This window comes from Bufo bufo, chromosome 2, assembly GCF_905171765.1.
Source record: "Bufo bufo chromosome 2, aBufBuf1.1, whole genome shotgun sequence".
Classification (NCBI taxonomy): Eukaryota; Metazoa; Chordata; class Amphibia; order Anura; family Bufonidae; genus Bufo; species Bufo bufo.
The window spans coordinates 717,495,372-717,521,056 of NC_053390.1; the positions used below are offsets into that span (position 1 = coordinate 717,495,372).

At 43.3% G+C, this 25,685-nt stretch overlaps 1 protein-coding gene across 3 annotated transcripts in view; it reads right to left on the reverse strand.

Moving 5' to 3' along the window:
- The window catches only part of MICU3 (mitochondrial calcium uptake family member 3), a 193,284-nt gene that overhangs the window by 30,661 nt on the left and 136,938 nt on the right, over positions 1-25,685 (reverse strand). For 2 of the 3 annotated variants that reach the window (XM_040418799.1, XM_040418797.1), the window contains exons 8-11: positions 25,354-25,392; positions 14,150-14,245; positions 10,383-10,483; positions 7,365-7,536 (exon numbers count right to left, since the gene is read on the reverse strand). In XM_040418799.1, coding sequence (XP_040274733.1) covers positions 7,365-7,536; positions 10,383-10,483; positions 14,150-14,245; positions 25,354-25,392 — 408 coding nt within the window. The remainder of the gene's footprint in view (positions 1-7,364; positions 7,537-10,382; positions 10,484-14,149; positions 14,246-25,353; positions 25,393-25,685) is intronic. The other variant, XM_040418798.1, reaches the window with a different exon arrangement.

Below are 25,685 nucleotides of genomic sequence, written 5' to 3' on the forward strand. Positions count from 1 at the left end.
TATCGAGAACAGAGCCCCACAAAGTGGTGACTGGAGGACTCTGGTCCGGCCACCACCAAGCGCTCTCCCCATAGAAGTGAATAGGAGAGTACCAACGGCCCCATAGAAATGAATAGAGGGCGGCTGCGCATGCGCAGTGCACCCTCCACCACTTTCAGGGCTCCGTTTAGGAGATAGGTGGGACCCCCACCTATAAGACAATGGGGACATATCTTAGGGTACTTTCACACTTGCGTTTTTCTTTTCCAGCGCTGAGTTGCGTCCTAGGGGCTCCATACCGGAAAAGAACTGATCAGGCATATCCCCATGCATTTTGAATGGAGAGTAATCCGTTCAGGATGCATCAGGATGTCTTCAGTTCAGTCTTTTTGACTGATCAGGCAAAAGATAAGGCCTCTTTCACACTTGCGTTGTTGGGATCCGGCATGCACTTCCGTTGCCGGAGGTGCCTGCCGGATCCGTAACAACGCAAGTGTACTGAAAGCATTTGAAGACGGAACCGTCTTCCAAATGCTTTCAGTGTTACTATGGCACCCAGGACGCTATTAAAGTCCTGGTTGCCATAGTAGTAGTGGGGAGCGGGGGAGCGGTATACTTACAGTCCGTGCGGCTCCCCGGGCGCTCCAGAATGACGTCAGAGCGCCCCATGCGCATGGATGACGTGATCCATGTGATCACGTGATCCATGCGCTTGGGGCGCCCTGACGTCACTCTGGAGCGCCCGGGGAGCCGCACGGACGGTAAGTATGCTGCTCCCCTGCTCCCCGCTACACTTACCATGGCTGTCAGGACTTTAGCGTCCCGGCAGCCATGGTAACTATTCAGAAAAAGCTAAATGTCGGCTCCGGCAATGCGCCGAAACGACGTTTAGCTTAAGGCCGGATCCGGATCAATGCCTTTCAATGGGCATTGATCCCGGATCCGGCCTTGCGGCAAGTCTTCAGGATTTTTGGCCGGAGCAAAAAGCGCAGCATGCTGCGGTATTTTCTCCGGCCAAAAAACGTTCCGTACCGGAACTGAAGACATCCTGATGCATCCTGAACGGATTACTCTCCATTCAGAATGCATTAGGATAATCCTGATCAGTATTCTTCCGGCATAGAGTCCCGACGACGGAACTCTATGCCGGAAGACAATAACGCAAGTGTGAAAGAGCCCTAAAACTCCAGCATGCTGCGGTTTTATCTCCGGCCAAAAAAACTTAAGACTTGCCTAAATGCCGGATCCAGCATTTTTTTTCCATAGGAATGTATTAGTGCCGGATCCGGCATTTAAGATACCGGAATGCCGGATCCGTCCTTCGGATTTAGACGGGCAGATGAGCAGCAGATTGTCAGGAAGGAAGCGTTCCTTACTGACAGTCTGTTACTTACTTAGTGGAGGAGAATGTTGCATTTACATGCAGCGATCACCTCCACAGTATGGTGACGAGGGGTCGCTACTGTGATCGCTCTTTAGACAGCACGTTTCTTGCCCAGGAATGATAATTGGAGTGCCTGCATGAGAGACAAGATCACCCAAAGAACAAGCGTTTCGTCCGTTCATCGGGTGATTGGCTGCACCTTTAGACGGGCAGATTGTCGGGAAGGGGTGTTCGCAGGATTGTTCGTTCCCGATAATCTGCATGATTCAATGGCCGTCGAAATCCACCTTTAGTCTTTAGTGATTATTTAACAGAGAACACACTTAATATACAGATTTTTTGGACTTCATGAACAGGAGACCTTGTTGAAGCCTAAGGTGCTGAGCAAACCAGCAGGTTTTAGCCAATTTCTTTACCTTAGATCATCGATGAAGTATTACTCTAGGCTACCAGGCACTCATATTTATGTCAAACCATTACACTGATACCTGAACCCATTGCCTGCTACTGCACTGGCTGCTGAATATAATAATATAATATAGTAAATAATATAATATACAGAATATAGGTTAAACTTATCACTGGCACCTAAAAAGCTCTCCACTGTACTGCACTACCCTATACAGTACAGACCACAAGTTTGGACACACCTTCTCATTCAAAGAGTTTTCTTTATTTTCATGACTATGAAGGCATCAAAACTATGAATTAACACATGTGGAATTATATATATAACAAACAAGTGTGAAACAACTGAAAATATGTCATATTCTAGGTTCTTCAAAGTAGCCACCTTTTGCTTTGATTACTGCTTTGCACACTCTTGGCATTCTCTTGATGAGCTTCAAGAGGTAGTCCCCTGAAATGGCCTTCCAACAGTCTCGAAGGAGTTCCCAGAGATGCTTAGAACTTGTTGGCCTTTTTGCCTTCACTCTGCGGTCCAGCTCACCCCAAACCATATTGATTGGGTTCAGGTCCGGTGACTGTGGAGGCCAGGTCATCTGGCGCAGCACCCCATCACTCTCCTTCATGGTCAAATAGCCCTTACTTTCAAAGTTTTCCCAATTTTTCGGCTGACTGACTGACCTTCATTTCTTAAAGTAATGATGGCCACTCGTTTTTCTTTACTTAGCTGCTTTTTTCTTCACATAATACAAATTCTAACAGTCTATTCAGTAGGACTATCAGCTGTGTATCCACCTGACTTCTCCTCAACGCCACTAATGGTCCCAACCCATTTATAAGGCAAGAAATCCCACTTATTAAACCTGACAGGGCACACCTGTGAAGTGTAAACCATTTCAGGGGACTACCTCTTGAAGCTCATCAAGAGAATGCCAAGAGTGTGCAAAGCAGTAATCAAAGCAAAAGGTGGCTACTTTGAAGAACCTAGAATATGACATATTTTCAGTTGTTTCACACTTGTTTGTTATGTATATAATTCCACATGTGTTAATTCATAGTTTTGATGCCTTCATAGTCATGAAAATAAAGAAAACTCTTTGAATGAGAAGGTGTGTCCAAACTTTTGGTCTGTACTGTATATTGTGGGGACTCGCTATGGTATTCAGGACCAGCGGACGCAGTATAGAGGCAAAGACCAGTTTATAACTCAAAATATCAGTGTTTATTCAAACTTGTTGCAAGTACACAGTACAACAGTTCATTTGCAATATTGGTGTTAGTTCACACCCAGATAGCTAAAAAAAAAGCAAAACAATCACCCCTTGGTCCTGGGTATTAATCCACACCTGACCGGCATAGCTCAGAACAGAGCAGTCCTCCCGGTTTCAGGCCTCCAACCTGGCACAAGGCTTAGATCCTGCCAGAGCTTCAATGTCAGCGAGAGAGATACAATTCCCCACACCTGACACTGCTGGTTGTTTTTTATAGGCCTGACCAAACCCGGCCTGGAACGTGGGGAGTATTCACCCACCCAGCACTTTGACTACTCCCAGTAAGAGCCGTCCCGGATCAGCTATACAGCCATACTAAATAGCAAAGTGTCAAACATTGTTATGTATATAATTCCACATGTGTTAATTCATAGTTTTGATGCCTTCAGTGTGAATCTACAATTTTCATAGTCATGAAAATAAAGAAAACTCTTTGAATGAGAAGGTGTGTCCAAACTTTTAGTCTGTACTGTATATCTCATGCCTACATCTACAGTACAGACCAAAAGTTTGGACACACCTTCTCATTCAAAGAGTTTTCTTTATTTTCATGACTATGAAAATTGTAGATTCACACTGAAGGCATCAAAACTATGAATTAACACATGTGGAATTATATACATAACAAACAAGTGTGAAACAACTGAAAATATGTCATATTCTAGGTTCTTCAAAGTAGCCACCTTTTGCTTTGATTACTGCTTTGCACACTCTTGGCATTCTCTTGATGAGCTTCAAGAGGTAGTCCCCTGAAATGGTTTTCACTTCACAGGTGTGCCCTGTCAGGTTTAATAAGTGGGATTTCTTGCCTTATAAATGGGGTTGGGACCATCAGTTGCGTTGAGGAGAAGTCAGGTGGATACACAGCTGATAGTCCTACTGAATAGACTGTTAGAATTTGTATTATCGCAAAAAAAAAGCAGGTAAGTAAAGAAAAACGAGTGGCCATCATTACTTTAAGAAATGAAGGTCAGTCAGTCAGCCGAAAAATTGGGAGAACTTTGAAAGTAAGGGCTATTTGACCATGAAGGAGAGTGATGGGGTGCTGCGCCAGATGATCTGGCCTCCACAGTCACCGGACCTGAACCCATTTGAGATGGTTTGGGGTGAGCTGGACCGCAGAGTGAAGGCAAAAGGGCCAACAAGTGCTAAGCATCTCTGGGAACTCCTTCAAGACTGTTGGAAGACCATTTCAGGGGACTACCTCTTGAAGCTCATCAAGAGAATGCCAAGAGTGTGCAAAGCAGTAATCAAAGCAAAAGGTGGCTACTTTGAAGAACATAGAATATGACATATTTTCCGTTGTTTCACACTTGTTTGTTATGTATATAATTACACATGTGTTAAGTCATAGTTTTGATGCCTTCATAGTCATGAAAATAAAGAAAACTCTTTGAATGAGAAGGTGTGTCCAAACTTTTGGTCTGTACTGTATATCTGTTCAGGCAGTGCGAACGCCAATGGATGATAACAAATCCATCAGTGCTCGTTTGAACTGGCCTGATTACACAGGCTGATACAAACTGAATGTGGGAGGAATGGTTAGTACCGCAGCCGTTCCTCCCTCCTTCTGTTCCACTGATTATTGGCAGCACATCCCTATTCACACAGGGAGATGTGCCGCTGATACTTGGGCATCAGCATTTGCTCGTTCATCGGCTGCTCAATTATACCAGTTATTTGGAATGAATGTTCCTAGGAATTGGCCCGAAAATCATGAGGTCTAGTAGGGCCCTACCATCCTACATAATCTCAACCAAACACTCCTTTCTCCAAGACTTTTCTTGAGTTGCACCAGTTCTCTGGAATGAGCTAACCTAGACAATCAGGTTAACTCAAAACATCCACAGCTTTAGGGCTCATGCACACGACCGTATGCCCTCCGAGACCTACGGTCCGTGAGTGGGCCATATGTCCCGGAGCGGCATAAATTGTGCGCACAGGAGCGCACAACATCATAGGTTACTATGATGCGCACAGCATCATAGTAACCTATGATGCTGTGCGCTCCCGTGTGCACGATGTATGCCGCTCCGGGACATATGGCCCACTCACGGACCATAGGTCTCGGAGGGCATACGGTCGTGTGCATGAGCCCTTAGAGAGGACCTGTCACCACTCCTAACATTCCTGTTTTAATAGCTTATTGCATTCCCCATGTAATACCAATTCTGGAGCATCTATTCTTATGTCTCTATGTTGTGTCATTCCTTTATTATTTGCACTATAAGATATGAATGAATTGCTAGCAGTCTGCAGTAAGGGTACAGAGGGGAGGTAACCAGTTGTGGGGTGTACCTGCACAGACTGACTCTATCCAATCAGTGCTGCCATTGTCAGACTGTGCAGGTACACCCCCCCAACTGGTTACCACCCCTCTGTATCCTTACTGAAGGCTAATAGCAATTCATTCATAACTTCTAAATTCTAGTGCAAATAATAAAGGAATGGTACAACATAGAGACATAAGAATAGATGCTCCAGAATTGTTAGTATGTTGGGAATGCATGTAGCTATTAAAATAGGCATGTCAGGAGTGGTCAAAGGTTCTCTTTAAGTGTGCTCTAAATTCACATCTTTTTAATATTAATTATTAATATGTTGATAGATTTAGGTAAATAGGTAAATAAACACTTGCTATCCAGAGTTCTTGACATTTAAATTCCTTGCCGTTTCCAGTTCAAGGGACACTAAGATCTACAAATTATACATATACACAACTCATATGTGCTTATCTGCTCCCTATTCTTTCATAGTGACCCTAAGGAAGTACTAGAGCTAAACTTATAGTGTATCCCCAGTGATGATTAAGGTTGTGTTTCCTGACAGAAGTTTAAAAGTGAGGCACACAGCTGGGAGATGGGACCACTACACAATGCTGGAAGTCCCTCTGCGCTGAAAATAGTAATAGAATCATAGAATTGTGTCATGCGCCAAATGATCTAAAAGCAGATCCATAAGTGGCCGAAATCCAATAAGTACTGTGGGGATTTGCCCCAAATGTAGCCTTCTGATAAATACACAGCAGCCTTTTATCGGTCAAAAGCAAAGTAACAAATGTCTTTTATTGTTGGCACACAATAAAGCAATAAGCGGTAGTGATCGGCTTGCTCCAGCTGACACTTAAAGAAAACAATACAGTTTAGTATCTAATTTAGTTAAACAGTTATGATTTTGGGCACAATACCGTAACCCCCCACGGGGTGTATGTGGACCTCGCTTTCTCCTCAGGCTTTCGGCAGAGCCACTCCAGCTCAGACTCAGCTCCAAACACACCGCTATCCCGAGCTCCACAGTCAAATAGGCAATTCCCCCCACCTAAACCTGCTGGCTGTCTTTTGGAAGCCAGTCAAAACCCGGCCTGGACCGTGGGGAGTAGACACCCACCCAGCACTATGACTACTCCCAGTAAGAGCCGTCCCGGATTAGCTTTTCACAGCTATGCTAACTACCAAAGTATCAACCAGCTACTGCTGCTGACACATGCAATTTTGGCTCTTACTTCACCGAGGCCAGGAACCTCGGTGACACATATCTCTCATCAATGATGGTCCTTTGTGCCTTCCTACAGTACTCAAATATACCTATGTCCTAAGAACATAAAAACGTTCTCTGAAGTGGTGCTCACAGACTTGCCACTCTGGTTCCCATTGTTTATCACCCCTTCTGCAGTGACCTGCCATGCACTAGACAACCAGTGGTTATGGTAAGGGGTGTAGGTTTAGGAGGAGGACTGCAAGTGCTTCAAATGCCAAATGTGGACAATCACTCTTGTGACCTCTTTGGAGTCCAGGGTCCCAAGTGAACATCCAGATTGACCTCCTTGTAATGCTCCCTAGTTAAAACTGTCGGTTATTTGAAATGCAAGTCATTTTTACTTACCAAAAATTTCCTATTAATAATTATTTTTGTTTTATTTCATGTTCATATTTTCTTTTTATCTCTGGAAACGATTCATTGGAAGCCATTGCAGCATTTCTACTCTACAATCCAGTGACTTTGTACTGTATACATGCAATAGCACAAAACAAGCAGCAGGAACCTGAAGAGTGAGGACTCCTAAAGCTGAGTTACCAAATATCATCATGTGTAAGATCTTGGTTACTACAAGGAGCTTTAAATCTTATTGCAAATCATAAATCTGCACATAGGGAGTTATGATAACCATTGTATTTACTGTATGGGTTATTTCTGACGTTAAAAAAGGAAGCAATGTCATGTGTGTCAGTGCACGTCAAGCTGCAAAACCAATTTAGGCAAGTGATGCAGAAATATTTGTATATTTCATGTCCTTATGAATGGACCTGAATGTGAAACACAATTACCTTTTCCTCCGGAATCCGGAGTCGTACATTCTCCAAGTAGCTTGATGTGTTTTCAACATTTGTGTATCGTAAGAGAATGTGGGCAAAATCTTCTTCACTGATTGTATTCATGCCTTTAGAATAGGAGAGGAACTCAATTTCAAGTACCTCAGTCTGGAGGTTATCCATAAACCTATAACAGAAATAAAAATGGTGCACTTAAGTTTCTACATGTCTGAAAGGACATGGAAAACTGAAATGGTTGGGCTGGTCATATTTTTATTAATATTTTAAGCATTGCAAGGCAAATAAAGCATCGGACCTTCCAGGAAAAGGTATAACAAAATCCATGTCCCATAAAAATCATGTGTGCAGTCTTGGAATCAATTCAAAGAAGGCATCGTTGGTAACTCTGCTTCAGGTTTGTTGTATGTATGGCCTGTGCTCCGTGTCTTTGTGCATTTACAAGTTCATTTGTCCATGTCTGAATGCTGCATTGCTTGTCTGTTTCATAAATGATCTCTGCTCCATGTTTTGTTGTATGTTCTGTCCCAATGCATTTCCCATATGTGATAAATACATATCTGTTTCTAGGGATGTCCCGATACCATTTTTTTAAGACCGAGTACGAGTACCGATACTTTTATTTAAGTACTCACCGATACCAATTACCGATACCAATTATAACAGCGGCGCAGTTGCTGATAGCAATGAAAAATATTAAAGCTGGAATTTGGTTGCTATGGACAACTGCTTTACTTTTCCTTTGTACAAGGGTTAATAAATCAATAAATGGGCATATAACAGTGCTTCCCAACCAATGTGCCTCCAGCTGTTGCAAAACTACAACTCACAGCATGCCCGCACAGCTTTTGGCTGTGCGGGCATGCTGGGGAGGTGTAGTTTTGCAACAGCTGGAGGCACACTGGTTGGGGATCACTATTATATGCCCATTGCCCCCCCCCACCCCCACCACAACCTTATTTTATTATTCACTGTTTGTCTGTTTTAACATGAAATGGAGAGAAATTAACTGGATTTCTTCTCAATTTCATGCATCATACCCACCTGGCCACATGACCTCTCCGATATTCTTTACTTCATTACATATTTCCGGTATAAATCTGTGACAACCCCTTTAATGGCCAGCATAATGAAGGACGACTGAATAGTGCTCCCAGTCTGGTAGATCCTTGGTGACAACCACAGCAGCCAGCATCACAGCAGTCACAGGGGTTGTCACCCACTTTCCCTGAAGTTCTCAATGCCAGCTCCTCCCACTTCTGCTCTGGATGGCTCTGCTTATGAGAGGCGGCCATATTGGCTGTCACACAGCTTTCTCAGAATCAGATGTGGCTGCCAGACATAAGAATGGACTGCAGTACCTGGGCTCCGGCAGCTCCTGCCATCTCTCCACCTCCGGCCCAGCTTCTTGCAGTCCCCTGAGGATAATATCCAGAACCCCAGCCAGAGGCGGCCTCCTCCTGCCGCTGCCAGGCCAGCACGTCCCCAGGTGTATAATATCTGCTGCCATCCCCACGCTGATCAGCTGGGAGCAGCGCCACCGCCGACCGGAAGAGAAGATGGGACATGCCGCTGCAGCCGCCACCCGGAAGAAGATGGGACACGCCTCCGCCACCACTGATCTAGGGCCATGAGGTATCGGCGACATTTGCACGAGTACAAGTACTCGTGCAAATGTCCGGTATCGGCCCCGATACCGATACTGGTATCGGGACATCCCTATCTGTTTCATGTCATATGTTCTATGATATTTGGTGTCTGTATATTCTGTCTTCTGTGTTTGGTGTCTACTATTTGTTGCATTTATATTCTATGTCCTCTTTTTCTTCTTTTGATGTTCTGTGATCCTTCTAGTTCTGATTTCTCTTGTCGCACGGATAGATCAACAAAAAGGCACTCACTACTGCGGTAAAAAACGTATTTTATTGTAGGGACTCTTGCCTCTACACAGAACACGAAGTGGCGACGGCCGTTTCACGATTACGCGCCTTTTCAGGCCACTGTGGCCTGAAGAGTCGCGTAAGTGCGAAACAGCCATCGCCACTTCGCGTTCTGTGTAGAGGCAAGAGTCCGCCCCAGCCCGAATTTTACTGTTGGAAGTTGGAAGAATAAAATAAGTTTTTTACCGCAGTGGTAAATGCCGCCTTTTTGTTGATCTACCCGTGCAATGTATGAACTTTCCTTGTTTCTAAGGCTGAGCACCATAGTCCCTGCTGATATTGACAGGTACACAAAGGAACCCACCATTTACCTGGAGACGTCAGTGGTGCCGTACCCCCTACTTTATTCTATCACACGTATATATACTCTGATTTCTCTTGTGGTTGGTGGTATATTGTGTTCCAGGTTTGTAATTTACACGTTGTGTTTTGCATATTTGTATGCTTTGTGTTATGGAATTACCTATTTTCTATAAAAGGAAATCTCTCACCAGTTTTTGCTGCTCTAAGGGCAACATAAACTAGTAACAGATAACCTTAGCAAAACCCAGAGTCACTTTCATAAACTAACCCAGCAATTTTCCCAAACTCTCGTATAGAATAGCTCCAAAGCTAGAGCTGTTCAAGACCCAGCACAAGCCAATGAGTCCTGATATTCACGAGGACTCTGTTCTCCTTGCAACCTGCTGCTGACTGCGGTAGGAAAAATCTGTAAATCAGCTACAGGGGAAGGGGGTGGCCAGCAAATCATGAATATCAGGACTTATGAGTTTGCATTGGGTACTGAACAGATCCAGTGCTGGAGCTGTTCAATAGAAGATTTTAGGAAAAAAGATTGGGGCGATATATTTTGCTGTACTGCGATACTATGTTATTGTTGCTGCCCCCGCCTATTTGTGTTGCCCCGCCTTCTGTTAATTTGGGGCCCGTCTACCACATGGGTCCACTTTTATTATTATTTTTTTTAAAGGCCACTTTAAGTTCCCAGTCCACCCCTGTTTACGGAGTATGCTGTCCTGCCAAAAATGTCATTATCATTTATTTGCATTTATATATAAGCATATATGTTACTCACCTATAAAAGTCTTCAAAATTAAGTTCGATTTTTCCTTTTTTCCCAAATAAGTGCACAAGTAGTGTAGTATGTATCATGGAACTGGTAAGTTCATCGGCACCCTTCATAGAGAAGACAGGTATGTGTGAATGGCCATATACACTGCTATACAATGAGCACTATACAGATTAGGCCTCTTTTACACTGGCAGAAGATCTCAAAACCGGGCCAAAATGGATCAGTTTTGTCCCCATGTATTGTCAATGAGGACAAAACTGATCTGGATGTATTACGTTCCGTTTTGTTGCATTTTTTGACTGGACACAAAACCGCTGCAAACTGCAGTTTTGTGTCTAGTCTGTGAAAAGCAATAAACCAGGATGAAAATCAATGTAAGTCAATGGTGCCTGCCAAAACGAATGCATTAAATGGCATGGATCTGTTTAACTCCAGTTTTGAGATCTCAAAACCGAAATTAACAAAGCAAGTGTGAAACAGGCCTTACAAAAGGTTTTCCTTCTTACGTGACCCAATGACTGCATGAATTATCTGTGCCGATAATGCCTAGAGATGACGTTCACGCTTCGTTTGGTGGTAAAAGCAGAATTACGTTATGGATTCCGTTACCACGGACTATAATGCAATTCTATGACGGAATGCCTTTAGAGGCATTCCGTCATAATAGAAGTCTATGACCTGCATAACAGATCCGTCCTGTTTCCGTTATGCAGGACTCCCATGCATAACGGAAACGAGACGGATCCGTTATGAGAAAACTAAACCAGACTAGCAGAAGCGGTGTTAGACTTATTACAATGATGCAGGCTGTAGACAGCTTTCTCTTACTTAGACCAACCCTTGGCTTGTGTACCTTACACCAATTATATTGTGCACTCCATTTATAAACCTGGTCCACTTCACCATACCACCTTTTCTAAACACTCGTCGAATACATTTATCACATATATCGCTTTTTGCAAAAGTTGGCCCAAAAGTCAAACTTATGTTGCACCGATCCCGAGTTACAGCCCACATTATAGTCCAGGGCTGCATTCACCACGGGCAGTCACTGGCAACAGTCAGCAAGCTTGTCAACTGACACGATCTATACAGCTGAGCTGAGCTCGGAGAGTGCACTGGGAGAGTTGGGTTTCCAAACATCATATGCCTGGATTAAAAGTGACACTTCTCAATATGCAATCTCTAGGGCAGTGGTGGCGAACCTGTGGCACGCGTGCCAGAGGGGCACTCAGAGCCCTTTCTGCGGGCACACGCACGGGGCAGGATTATAGGCAGGCTGACCCAGACTGGCAATCTGGGATCCGGCCAGTCTGCTCTTTAAATGTGAGTCACCGTGACGCGTCCTGGCTGGTGGTGCGCCCTCCCTCCACTAGATCTGTGTGGGCCATCTGCAACATAGCCGTGTGCAAGAAGGAGTGCTAACGTCAGAAAGAAACTGTGCTGCGCTTCTGGCTCCCGCCCTTCCCCCTGCAGCCTCAGCGCGCGGTGGACTCCCATACAGGTCGACGTAGGTAGGCCTCAGCCCTGTATACAGACTCCATATTATGGAGGTCCTCCATTGGAGGATTTATGTAAAGAGATGATGAGCTATGTAATATGCCTTGTATATGGATGATGTATATATGGATGTTGTCAGGAGGTGATGAGCTATATATTACACTGCCCTATATATATATATAGATGTGGATGATGCTTAGAAGGGGATGAGCTATGTATTATACTGCCCTGTATATGGAGGATGTATGTAAGGAGACTATGACCTATGTATTATACTGCCCTGTATATGGAATCTATATACAGGGCAGTATAATACATAGGTCATCGCCATGGCCCAAATTACTGTGGAGCCATTTTATGTTTCTGCATACCTCCCAAGTGTCCCTCTTTTGGACCCATGTCCCTCTTTGATCCTTAAAGGGGTTGTCTCATCATGGACAATGGGGGCCTATCGCTAGAATATGCCCCCATTGTCTTATAGATGCGGGTCCCACCACTGGTACCTGCACCTATATCGAGAATGGAGCCCTGCAAGTGAAGAAGGGCGTACTGCGAAAGCGCAGCCGCCCTCCATTCATTTTCTATGGGGCTGGCGAAAATAGCCGAGCGCTGGCTCGGCTATTTCCGTCGGCCCCATAGAAATAAATGGGAGCGGGGCTGCGCATGCGCGGTACGCTCCCATTCACTTCTATGGTGAGTTGGCTTGGTGGTGGCTGGACTGGAGTCTTCCAGTCACCACCTTGCAGGACTCCGTTCTCTATATAGGTGCGGGACCCGCACCTATAAGACAATGGGGGCATATCCTAGTGATATGCCCCCATTGTCTATGATGATGCAACCCTTTTAAATGTCCCTCATTTTGACCTGGAGAATTAGTGCATATATGTGCATTAATACATTTACTAAATTGCTCCTTACTAAACTATCTGTATGGTTCCTACCTGTATATTAGGCCATAACTTCATTATTTGGTGCAATTTAGACCTTAAAATATCTATAATACCATGAATTACGTGTGCGAATATTTAAATGGATATTGAAGAGCAAGTGAAAAATTGTCCCAGGGGCTCCACATGCTGTAAAAAAATAAAGGCACTTATACTCACCTAACCGATCCCCAGCTGCTGCAGTTCTGACAGAGTCAGTAATTATGCTTTGGGCGGAGTTAGAGGCGTGGCCTAGTATGAAAAAAAGGCCCGCCCATAGTGTCCTGACTAAAACTTCAGTATTCAGTTTATATTGCCGTGTTGGCAGTTTGTGATAAATACGCAGATTTTGGGTTGCAGCTTGGACACTCGGTCTCTAAAAGGTTTGCCAACACTGCTCTAGAGGATACTGTATACAGAAAGTCAGAGAGGAATGGTGGGAGATTTCAGCTCTGAAATCATCAACACTGGCAAAGAGGCTTTAGGGTAAGTTCACAAGGAGGATTTTGTCGCAGTATCCCATGGCAGAAACTGCTGCACTGTGCTGCAGTGGGTTTTCACGGTGACCCACTCAACTGAATGGAGCTAAACCGCAAGTGGGCTCCAGCTGCAGCTTTATGAGGGATCCGTGCGGTGACCGCGACCTGTACGTTCTTGGCATAGTCTTGAAAACTGCACAGCAAAAACCCTCAGCTGCATGAACTGTGCCGTGGCTTCACATTGAAAAAAAACAGGAGGTGGCTTCAGAGCAGATACGGCGCGGTTTTTGTCACTGAAGCTGCGCCCAAAATACTATGTCTGAACATACCGCACCGCTGTCTTCTCAAACAGCTGATCGGCGGGGGTCCCGGGTGTCGGACCCCCGCCGATCAGAAGCTGATGATCTATCCAGAGGAAGATCATCAGTTAAATGAAAGTGCAGAACCCCTTTAACTTTCTCTACATGATAAATACCACTTACTGAAGTGAGACAACCCCTATAATTAATATTTTAAGTAAATGAGCGTATAGAATATAATCATTGATTATAAACTGTATTAGGCCTTGGTTCTATACAATGTGGAGGGTACATTATAACTCCTGGGGCTTGAACTCAGTACTGACATATCTTCTGACTTCCCTGAATATAATTATAGGACATTCAAACTAGCACAAAATCAAGACATAAACCATAAATGATGAATACGTTACATACACACATAACAGTGAAGAAAAAGCAAGAGAAGGAGCCAACAGTCACATGCATAAAAAGTGCAAACTAGCATTCAAATGTGACACAGGGGATGCGGGGTAATGACATTCTAATGAAATCTAATGTGTATCGGACCAGAGGCTTATTTGTACCTCTGCAAGGTCCGAAAAGAGGGCTTGGCTTGTGCCACGTCTTATTGTATCCCAATAGCTCCTGGAGACATGATCTTGTGCATCTGTTTTATATACCTGCAGAAGTTGTAAGAAGCAGAAATACTTGGAAATACAGACATATTCAACTTCAAAATAGTACAATGTGTAAGGATTAGAAATCAAATGCATCATCCTCATAATCCCTATTCTATCAAACATGCAAATGACATTGTAATATAGGTCAGCATAGTACATATCAAAACATAGTACAGTAACTGCAATATTACTACATTTCACACCAGCACACATACACCAAATGCAATATCTGTCTGGGGTTTGCATGTTCTCCCCATGTTTGTATAGGTTTGCTCCCCGCACTGTGGTGTCCCCCCTCCACTGATAACTTAATCTGGAATTCAGATTGTGAGAGAATGAGGACAGGGCCTGATGTGATAATTATCTAAGTACACCGATGTGGAATATGTTAGTGATATATACGGTATATACATTTATAAAAAGTGTTGCTAATATGGAGTATAAAAGTTTATAAATTACTGTCCATATAATTCATTCATTTAACAACAAAGCTATAGTCCCATGATGCAAGGTAGGTTAAAATGTAACTGCTGTTTAATTTTTTATACCTTAATGGTATAGTAATGAAAAATGTAAAAATTGTTGTTTTTTTATCTTTCACCCTAAAAATAAAATAATAAAAGTTATTTAATACACTATATATACCCCAAAATGGTTCCTAAAAAACATTTTAATGTGACTATTAAGAGACTAATACAAATGCTTACTGATTTCATGTAATTGCAGGGCTTGTCTCTGGTTAGGCTACTTTCACACTCGCGTTTTGGCTTTCCGTTTGTGAGATCCGTTCAGTTTGTATTCTAATGTATTCTGAATGGAAAAGGATCCGCTCAGAATACATCAGTTCAGTCTCGATTCCGCTTTGGAGGCGGACACCAAAACGCTAGTTGCAGTGTTTTGGTGTCCGTCTGATGAAACTGAGCCAAACGGATCCGTTCTGACACACAATGTAAGTCAATGGGGATGGATCCGTTTTCTATGACACAATCTGGCACAATAGAAAATGGATCCGTCCTCCATTGACTTTCAATGGTGTTCAAGACGGATCCGTCTTGGCTATGTTAAAGATAATACAAACGGATCCATTCTGAACGGATGCAGACAGTTGTATTATCTGAACAGATCCGTCTGTGCAGATCCATGACAGATCCGCAACAAACGCGGGTGCGAAAGTAGCCTTAGCTGTATGTGAGAGGATACACACTGCTCTGGGGTAGTGGGGGGAAGTTATCTGCACTCTGATTGGTCTTTTCTGTCTCTGGTTATCTGTATATGAGAGGATACACACTGCTCTGGGGTAGTGGGGAAGGTTATCTGCATTCTGATTGATCTTGTCTGTCTCTGGTTAGCTGTATGTGAGAGGATACACACTGCTCTGGGGTAGTGGGAAAGGGTTATCTGCATTCTGATTGGTCTTGTCTGTCTTTGGTTAGCTGTATGTGAGAGGATACACACTGCTCTGGGGTAATGTTGGAGGTTATCTGCATTCTGATTGATCTTGTCTGTCTCTGGTTAGATGTATGTGAGAGGATACACACTGCTCTGGGGTAGTGGGGGAAGTTATCTGCATTCTGATTGGTCTTGTCTGTCTCTGGTTAGCTGTATGTGAGAGGATACACACTATGTGCTGTATGCAAATAACCCTATTGTAGTGACACAGGTAGAGCTGCTCAGATGTCATGGTGCCCATAGCCTAAACATGCTAACTCTGGATTGGCTGATGTCCCTGGTGTCATCTCAAGCCAGTTCTGATGGTATCAGGAGCACAGTGAGGTGAATAGCCTTAGCTTCATCCGGTTCTGATTGTGGAAGGAAAGCTGTACAAGATCCCTTCATACTCAGGTACAATCCTTGTACAAGTATCTAACAGTTTAATTAGTTTAGCTGGAGATATCTTTAAAGGGGTTCTCCGGGAATTAAGAAAATTAAATTACTGAAAATACTTAAATATTACTTTATTATAAATATATTCCCAAATTCCTTTCATTCGCTACAGTATAATGGCTCGTTTTGTCTAGGGAGCAATTATCAGGGGAAATAAAATAGCCGCCGTCCTATTAGTACACACAAAACCTGTCCTAATCACACAGCAGGACAAGTTACTTCAGATCACTGAGGTAAATAAAGAGCTGCCTCATTGTCCTCTCTGCTCTACTTGTCAGAGATTAGGATCCTGAATACAGCCGATAAGATCTTCAGCTGAATCTCTGTAGGAATGGAGTTCATGAGGAGACAAAGTACAGAGATGAGGGTGGAGGTGGCTAATAAGCAGCAGCACTTGTATGTAGTCTCCATTACCACAGTCTGTCCTGTTTGTCCTCTCTTTACTTCATGTCTCCTCATGAACTCCATTCCTATAGAGATTCAGATGAAGATCATATTAAACTGTATTCAGGATCATAATCCCTGACAAGCAGGGCAGAGGGGAGGATGAGGCAGATCTTTATCTCAGTGATCTGAAGTAACTTGTCCTCCTGTGTGATTAGGACAGGTGTTGTGTGTACTAATAGGACGGAGGTCATTTTATTTCTCCTAGTGATTGCTCCCAGACAAAACGAGCCATTATAACTAATGAAAGGTATGTGGGAATATATTTATAAAAAAAGTTATATGTAAGTATTTTCATTTTCTTAATTCCCAGAGAACCCCTTTAAGGGACTCCAGTAGCTTTCAAGTATGTGGAAACATTTCATATGCATAGTTCAGTCCTATTCTACAAGAGTCCTTGCATGTATTTTCATTATTTGTGTATTAAACACTACTTCTACATAGGCTTCTAAAGACTAATAGTATGAAGTGTATGTTTTTTAACATAAAATATGCTTAATGTAACTGTTTTAGGAATGATCACATTTCTGGCCACAGAACATAAATGTATTACATTATACTACTCTGAATAGCGCAAATAACAGCAGTCACATCTATGGCCCCTATCGATGGATCTGTATGTAAAAACCTAGTGATGGATGGAGAGTCATATGAAATAGTCTTTTGTTTGATCAGTTATTTCCACAGGTATCTCAAACATGAGAAGCTCTATGGAAATGTATGAAAAGTCGGCATTGTACTATATTCCCTCCCGTACAAAAGAGAGAGAAAAGCATGCATGTTATGTAACAAGATTAGTCAGAGCCTGGGAAAAAAGAATGTGGAAACACGGCAAATGTGCTGGGGTAAGTACTGTGTTAGTGGGATCAGTAGCAGCAATTGTGAGGTCAGGTAAAATATTTTACAGTAAAAATGAGATTAAAGGAAAATGAACAAAAATACATTTTAACACTTTTGTCTAAAAAAAACTGAGAATGTACCTTCATTAAATCATTGATCAGACAGTATGGGGGCTACTGGGTTGGTCTTAACTCTCCTACTCTATAGGTATTGGAAAACCACACTCTGGAAATCAAGAAAGGGGCTGACAGGGGGTATGGGGGCATGTAATGGGCTTTCCTATGCAGAGAGTGAATCAGCACTAGAACAACAGTGCCATTTTGATTTTTGCTATGGCTCTGTATCCTTCATTTATGCCAATTCCCCCCAAAATTTGGTGTTTGCACCTCTTCAATTTAAAGGATTCTGATGAAGCATATTGCACTGATTAAGGTTTTGTTCACATCACCGTTCAGCCTTTCCGTTTTCCTGCTCCGTTTACGGAGAAGGCGCATAACTGAGCCAAACGGAGCCCTTAGGACCCCATAGACTATAATGGGGTCCGTTATGTTTCCGCTCAGAAGATGATTTTGAAGCGGAGACAAAAGTCCTGCATGCACAACTTTTGTCTCTGCTCCAAAATCATCTTCTGAGCGGAAAGATAACGGACCCCATTATAGTCTATGGGGTGCTTAGGCTCCGTTTGGCTCAGTTATGTGCCTTCTCCGTCCTTTCCGTTCTCCTGCTCCTAAACGGAGCATGCGAACGGAAAGGCTGAACGGTGATGTGAACGAAGCCTAACTGGTAGGACTCGGTACAGGGACCAGTAGATTTCAATGTTAGGCCACCAGGCTATCTACCTACTGGCTTTAACACAAAAGTGGGGAAAATACCTTCTCATGGGGTTATGTTTGGGTCACCTTCCTTTTCTGTTGAGAGGGGAATAAGTGAATTATATAGAAACTTCCATTCAACAAAAGTTCAAGAGGGGCCTGGATGCATTTCTGGAGTGTAATAATATTACAGGCTATAGCTTCTAGAGAGGGGTCGTTGATCCAGGGAGTTATTCTGATTGCATGATTGGAGTGGGGAAGGAATTTTTTATTCCCCTAAAGTGGGGAAAATTGGCTTCTACCTCACAAGTTTTATTTCCCTTCCTCTGGATCAACTTGCAGGATAACAGGCCGAACTGGATGGACAAATGTCTTTTTTCAGCCTTATGTACTATGTTACATGATGGTTGAGCATTCCTTTGAGTATATATGTAAGGAACATTCCCACTGTATGCCTCAGATGGAAGAGTCCAACACTGGCTTACATCACTTATAAACTCCCATGATAGCTCTGAATAGACCTATAGTTAAAAGAAATTTATGTCAAAAAGACGGTCTTTTGTCATTTATTGGGTGAATAATCCACTATGAATACTTTTGATGTATGTGAAGGAGCTTTTCTGCCACACATACACTGAATGTAGAGGAGCCGGTGCTAGTCACATAAAAAGTAGATCACATAGTAAAAAATGTAGATACTTATTGTATGTTCTAGTGTATCAGTCATTTGAAGGGGTTGTGTCACTTCAGCAAATTACATTTATCATGTAGAGAAAGTTAATACAAGGCACTTACTAATATATTGTTATTATCCCAAATGCCTCCTTTGCTGGCTGGATTTATTTTTCTATCACATTATTCACTGCTCGTATTCAGGGGTTACGACCACCTTGTAATCCAGTAGCTGTGGTCGTGCTTGTACACTATAGGAAAAAGCACTGGGCTCTCTGGCTCTCCGGCCACCTTATAACTGAACTGGAGTGGTGGTCATAACCCCTGGATATGAGCAGTGAATAATATGATGGAAAAATGAATAAAGCCAGCAAAGGAAACAATATGGACAATCACAATATATTAGGAAGTGCCTTGTATTAAAGGGGTTCTACAGTTTGTTTTAACTGATGATCTATCCTCTGGATAGATCATCAGCATCTGATCGACGGGGGTCCAACACCCGGGACCCCCGACGATCAGCTGTTTGAGAAGGAAGTGGCGCTGGCAGTAGCACCGCGATCTTCTTACTGTTTACCACTGGCCCAGTGACGTCACGACTAGTATCAACTGGCCTGGGCGGGGCTAAGCTCCGTTCACGTGAATTGAGCTTAGCCCCGCCCAGGCCAGTTGATACTAGTCGTGACGTCACTGGGCCAGCGGTAAACAGTGAGAAGGCCGCGGCGCTCCTGGAGCGCCGCTGCCTTCTCAAACAGCTGATCAGCGGGGGTCCGGGGTCTTGGACCCCCACCGGTCAAAAACAAATTGCAGAACCCCTTTAACTTTCTCTACATAATAAATGCTATTTGTTGAAGTGAGACAACCCCTTTAAGTCTTTAGTGCTAGACGCGCTTGATACAAGGCTCTTGGTGCTAAACATGTAGCAAGACTAACTACAAAATGTTCGAAGTTGTACATTGATGGCCATAAGAAATAGATATTTTTAAGTATTCAGTAGACTGAGGAGAAATGTAAATTGCAGAAGACAATCCAGAGATTCAGTATTACAATGCAGGATATGGAGCAGAGTTAAAGCCTTGGCTTGAATGCAGTTGTATGACATCAGTAAAGAGAAGCCAGAAGCGAGCGGTATGGAAACAAAAGGCATTCACATTAGCGCTCTGGCTTTCTGACAACTACATGATACGGTGGCACTGAACACCACTTTGTAGCTACTTACAAGCACTGGGAAAGTTGAAGGGTGCAATGTATCTACTATATGATCACAAAGAAGCCTATTGAATTGCTAATATAAAGGATTCCTTATTGGGGATGAAGTTCGTGTTTTTTTCTGTTTGTAGCTAAACTAATGTGTCTTTTACGGCAATATTCTCCTGTTTCTGGGTATCAATAATAACTGTCCTCAGGGAAGGCAGTAAGTGTTGTCATGGGGCTATATGCTGTAAAGAGCTTCTCACGGGGAGCTTGTAATTTCCACGGCTGATTAAAGAAAGTAAAACATACTAAGGGCTTTAATATAGAATCTGTTAATGGTTCTTCTTTTGTGAGTATTACTGGGGTCCTTAAAGGGATTGTTCCAGGAAAATAATTTCTACATTTTTTAAACCAGCACCTGGATCTGAATACTTTTGTAATTCTATTTAATTAAAAATGTACTATAGCCACTGAGTTATTCAATAAAATGTATCTGTACAGCGCCACCTGCTGTTCGTTCTTTTCCTTATATCTTGTTCCCCTCACTGAGGTGGTCACATGTGCTTGGTTTAAATCTTCAACTGTCACCAGCCATACAGTATGTTTTGTTACAAGCTGTGACAGTTACAGGGAAAGAGCCGGAAGGACATACCCCCTGAGGAAGGACACAACCCCTCAGCTGCCATCCTGAAATAAAGCTAGCAGAACAATTGGAGCAATGAATGGGGAGATCTCTGGATCCATGTGAGGTACAGGGCTGGTTCTAGCTTTGTTAGAAAGAGATTCTAATGTACTATATGATGTCTGATTGTCATTTTTTACATTAATCATGCGATAACCCCTTTAAGGGCTCATGCACATGAACGTGTGCTGGCCGTGCCCGTTCTGCGGACTGCAAAATGCACAGGCACCGATCGTGGGGCCGCTGTATGCAGACGCAGGACCCATTTACTTGAACGGGGTCCGCGATCTGCATCTGATGGTCCGCACTGCAAAAAAGTAGTACATGCACTACTTTTTGCGGTGCGGAGGCACAGACAGAAAACTATGGAGTGCTTCTGTGGGGTTCCATGCCTCCAATCTGCACCGCACCTTCTGGATTGCGGACCTATTAAAGTGAATGGGTCTGCATCTGAGATGCAGTGCACAAACGGCCAGTGCCTGTATATTGCGGACCCGCTGTTTGCGGAATGCAATACGGGCACCGGCTGACAATGGTGATGTGCATGAGCCCTAAGGAAGTGGGTAGTTTAAGTAGCATAATGGCTGCCTTCTATGTGGTGTAAATCACCAATTACCTTATGTGTGTACTGAGTATATCAGATTAGGATCTCCATGACCTGTATTGAACAGTGAGCAATACTCTGGTAAGACTGGCCATTAGGAATATAAGGATGCCTTCACGTGTGGCAGATTTTTGTTGTAGACATTTCTGCGACTGAAAATCAGTTCCATTCGCTTGAATGAGACTTGCAGGAATCCATTTACTTGCTGTCGCCCCAACAACCCCATTCAGATGAATGGAACTAATTTTAAGTTGCTGTAATTAATGGCATTGTCTGGGAGATTTCTATTTTTTACAGTCTCAGAATGTTGTCATACAAAGTCATACTTAGGCTACTTTCACACTTGCGGCAGAGAGATCCGGCAAGCAGTTCCGTCGCCGGAACTGCCTGCCGGATCAGGCAAAATGTATGCTAACTGATGGCATTAGTAAGACTGATCAGGATCCTGATCAGTCTTAAAAATGCCTGATCAGTCGAAAAAATGCATTGAAATGCCGGATCCGTCTTTCCGGTGTCATCCGGCAAAAACGGATCCGGCATTTATTTTTTCACCTTTTTTTCAGTCTGCGCATGCGCATACCGGAAGGACGGATCCGGCATTCCGGTATTCTGAATGCCGGATCCGGCACTAATACATTCCTATGGGAAAAAATGCCTGATCCGGCATTCAGGCAAGTCTTCAGTTTTTTTAGCCGGAGATAAAACCGTAGCATGCTACGGTTTTCTCTTTTGCCTGATCAGTCAAAACGACTGAACTGAAGACATACTGATGCAAACTGAACGGATTACTCTCCATTCAGAATGCATGGGGACATACCTGATCAGTTATTTTCCGGTATAGAGCCCCTGTGACAGAACTCTATGCCGGAAAAGAACAACGCAAGTGTGAAAGTAGCCTTACCTGACTGATCCCCCATCACTACTGCTGTAAGGATTCCCAAATTCTCTACCAGTTTCTGCTTCCTGGTCTCTCTTGACACACAGGAAATGACCGCCCAGCCAATCACTGGCTGAGGTGGGTCACCACTGAGGCCTGTGATTGGTTGAGCAGTCATTTTCTGTCTGTCGAAGGGAACCGGGAAGCAGAGACCTGCAGAGGATTTGAGAATCTTCGGATCAGGAGTGGTTGGGGATCAGCGAGGTATTACTTTTGTGTTATTTTTTCAGAATTCTGTGCCTTTTAAAAAATAAATCATCCAGACAACCTATTTAATAACCTTGCGTTATAACAGGAGTAGGCTTTATTTGCTGAAAGGCTGGTTGATTTCTTTGCCTGTTGTTTAGGTATTTTACTCTACAGGTGACCGATCCAGCCTTTCCCATTGTCTCGAGGACATAACATTTGAGATGATTTATCATTAAGTGTATCATCATGTTGACTATCTGTAGGAGTGTTTTTAGTGTGCATATATACCCCATATACAGTAGTGATTCAGTAGGAATGCGGGTACTGTACCACAATCATAACATAAATAAAGGTCCTATGGGAAAAGCAACAAGACAGACATGTCCTATTCTACTGATGTCATTCTGAATGAGGAGAGCTCTGCCGAACAAAAATAACAAGTAATTAGCAACAGTAAAAATATTGACATATCGTCATTAACTACCGATCTCAAAAACACTTAAAAGTGGACTGTAAGGAACGCTCCAGTGACAAGAGAAAAAGGAAAGAAAACAACACTAACTTTTGACATCTGGGGAACGTGCAGCAGCAGGCAGCGGGCATTTACAGACGCTTTCAGGTGGAGTTGTCACTACCAAGTACTAAGAGGGGCTTTGGTAACATTTCAATTGGAACAATTGGAATAAATGGTGTATGACTCGGATGGTAATGTAAGAAAGTGAACGTTAATGAAGTTTATAACTTCTATAAAATAGTCCTAATTGTTTGATCATCTAGAGATTAGGGTCAGAACCTGGAGATTATCCCTGAACATTAAAGGGGTTGTCCAAACAGGTCAAATTTGCTTTTGAAAACTACTTAGAATACTATAAAAAAAATAAAAGAAGTTAAAGTCACCTTATACTTATACTCATCGATCCCTGATATGGTGCTTCCCGTTTCCCCCGCTGGCCTCTGTATTCTGACCTCCAGAAATGTGTCCACAGCAGCAGTCACACAATCACTGGCTGCAGTAGCCACATGTTTGTGTCTGAATGTCGCCAGCATAGACCAGCAGGGGTTGGGGAGCGTTGGAACCGGAGCTGCGGAGGATCAGTAAGTTGAGTAGGACTTGTTTTATTATTTCATAATATTCTGAGCAGTTTAAAAAAAAACAAAGTTACTGAAACAGCATAGCGCCGGCCTGCTCCGCTCTTTCTGGGCAACTTGGTGGTCGGGTTTGTTACATTTCACTTTAGTAACAACCCCTTTAAGTGAAGATTACAATGCTGCTCTCATGTGTACTGTACTGCACTGAGAAGCATTTTATTCCTGTATACTCCAACGCAAATGTAAGGCTACTTTCACACTGGCGTTTTGGCTTTCTGTTTGTGAGATCCGTTCAGGGCTCTCACAAGCGGTCCAAAACGGATCAATTTTGCCCTAATTAATTCTGAATGGTAAAGGATCTGCTCAGAATGCATCCGTTTGCTTCCGTTCAGTCTCCATTCCGCTTTGGAGGCGGACACCAAAACGCTGCCTGAAACTGAGCCAAACGGATCCGTTCTGACACACAATGTAAGTCAATAGGGACGGATCCGTTTTCTATGACACTGGCCACTGACCAACAACCAATGATGAAAACAGTTTGACAGCTTCTGTTTAACTTGTTGTGTAATCTGGGATGGAAGGTATATTACATGGTCCCTCTCGCTTGTTTGAGATGTCACAGATTGTCTGAAAAATCTGCCTAGGTGCGCCCCACAAACTGCTAATACTTTCTCAAGGTTATATATATATTCTCTCTCGGGTTAAAGGCGTTTTCCAGGCTCCTGATATTAATAACCTAATTTTGAGGATGGTTCATTAATTTCTAATCAGTGAGGGTCCAACACCCTGCACCCCCACCTATCAGCTATTCCATGAAGCCTTCAGTGCTAGAACAAGAACCATGAATGGAACAGGAAGCACAGCTTTGTTCAAAGAACAGTGGTTGTGCGAAGTTACTGCAGCTCAGCTTCCTTCACTTCAGTGGTAGCTGAGCTGCAGTAACCAAGCATGACCACTACACTTTGGAGCTGTGCTTCCTGTTCCATTCAACTTTCCACCACCAGAGGGTGCAGCGAACAACTGATCAGTGGGGGTGTCCTGAGGATAGGTCATCAATATCAGGAGCCTGGAAAACGTCTTTAAAGAGGACCTTTCACTAGAATAGAAAATGTAAACTAAGCGGCGCCCAGGGATCTCCCTGCACTTACTGTTATACCTGGGCACCGCTCCGTTCTCCCGGTATAGCCTCCGGTATCTTCATATATTCGGCTCCACCCAGTTGAGCCTGCCGGCGTCACCTTCTCCCATGCTGTATCGCTGGCCAATCGAAGCGCTCAGCTCATAGCCTGAGAGTTTTTTTTTTGAGCTGAGCGCTTCGATTGGCCAGCGCTAAAGCCTGGGAGAAGGAGACGCCGTCAGGTTCCCCTGAGTGGAGCCGAACTGTTGAAGATACCGGAGGCTATACCGGGCGAACGGAGCGGCGTCCAGGGATAATAGTAAGTGCAGGGAGATCCCTGGGCGCCGCTCTCCATGTATGTATGCTTAGTTTACATTTTCTATTCTAGTGAAAGGTCCTCTTTAAGTTACAGAGCGTTTCTGTTGACCTGTACAATGTACATAGAAGACTATCATCTAGAAGTTAGTCTTAGAAAAATACAAAAATGCAAGCAAGTGGCTAAATCTAACCAGCATTATTAGCCATCCTAAAATATGAACAGATCCACCATCAGTAATACTGGTAAAACGTGAGTTTATCATAGCAAGAGCAGCTGTAAGCAGGGACATAAGAAAGACTTGCACATTGCTTGTTAAAGTACATACACCGTTAGTTGTTGCAAGGTATCCATAAAGTTGTAGACGCTTACATACACCAACAAGGCCCAAGTGAAGTGTCACATTTCAGAGTCAAGTTGTGAACAGCAAGATAAAAGAGAAGAAGACAAACAGAATAGGTTAAGGCATGCACATCTCTCAGTATTTACAGACCATAGAGAACAGACAGATGGTGCACAATTTACCATGGAGCAGTTTTCATTCTAATTATCATGACAGAATTTCCCAATTATTTCAGTCTTCACTCAGACTAGCCGAGAAGGACACAATAACAATAAACTTATCTTATATAAAATAGCTCCAATAAGAGTAAAAGAGGA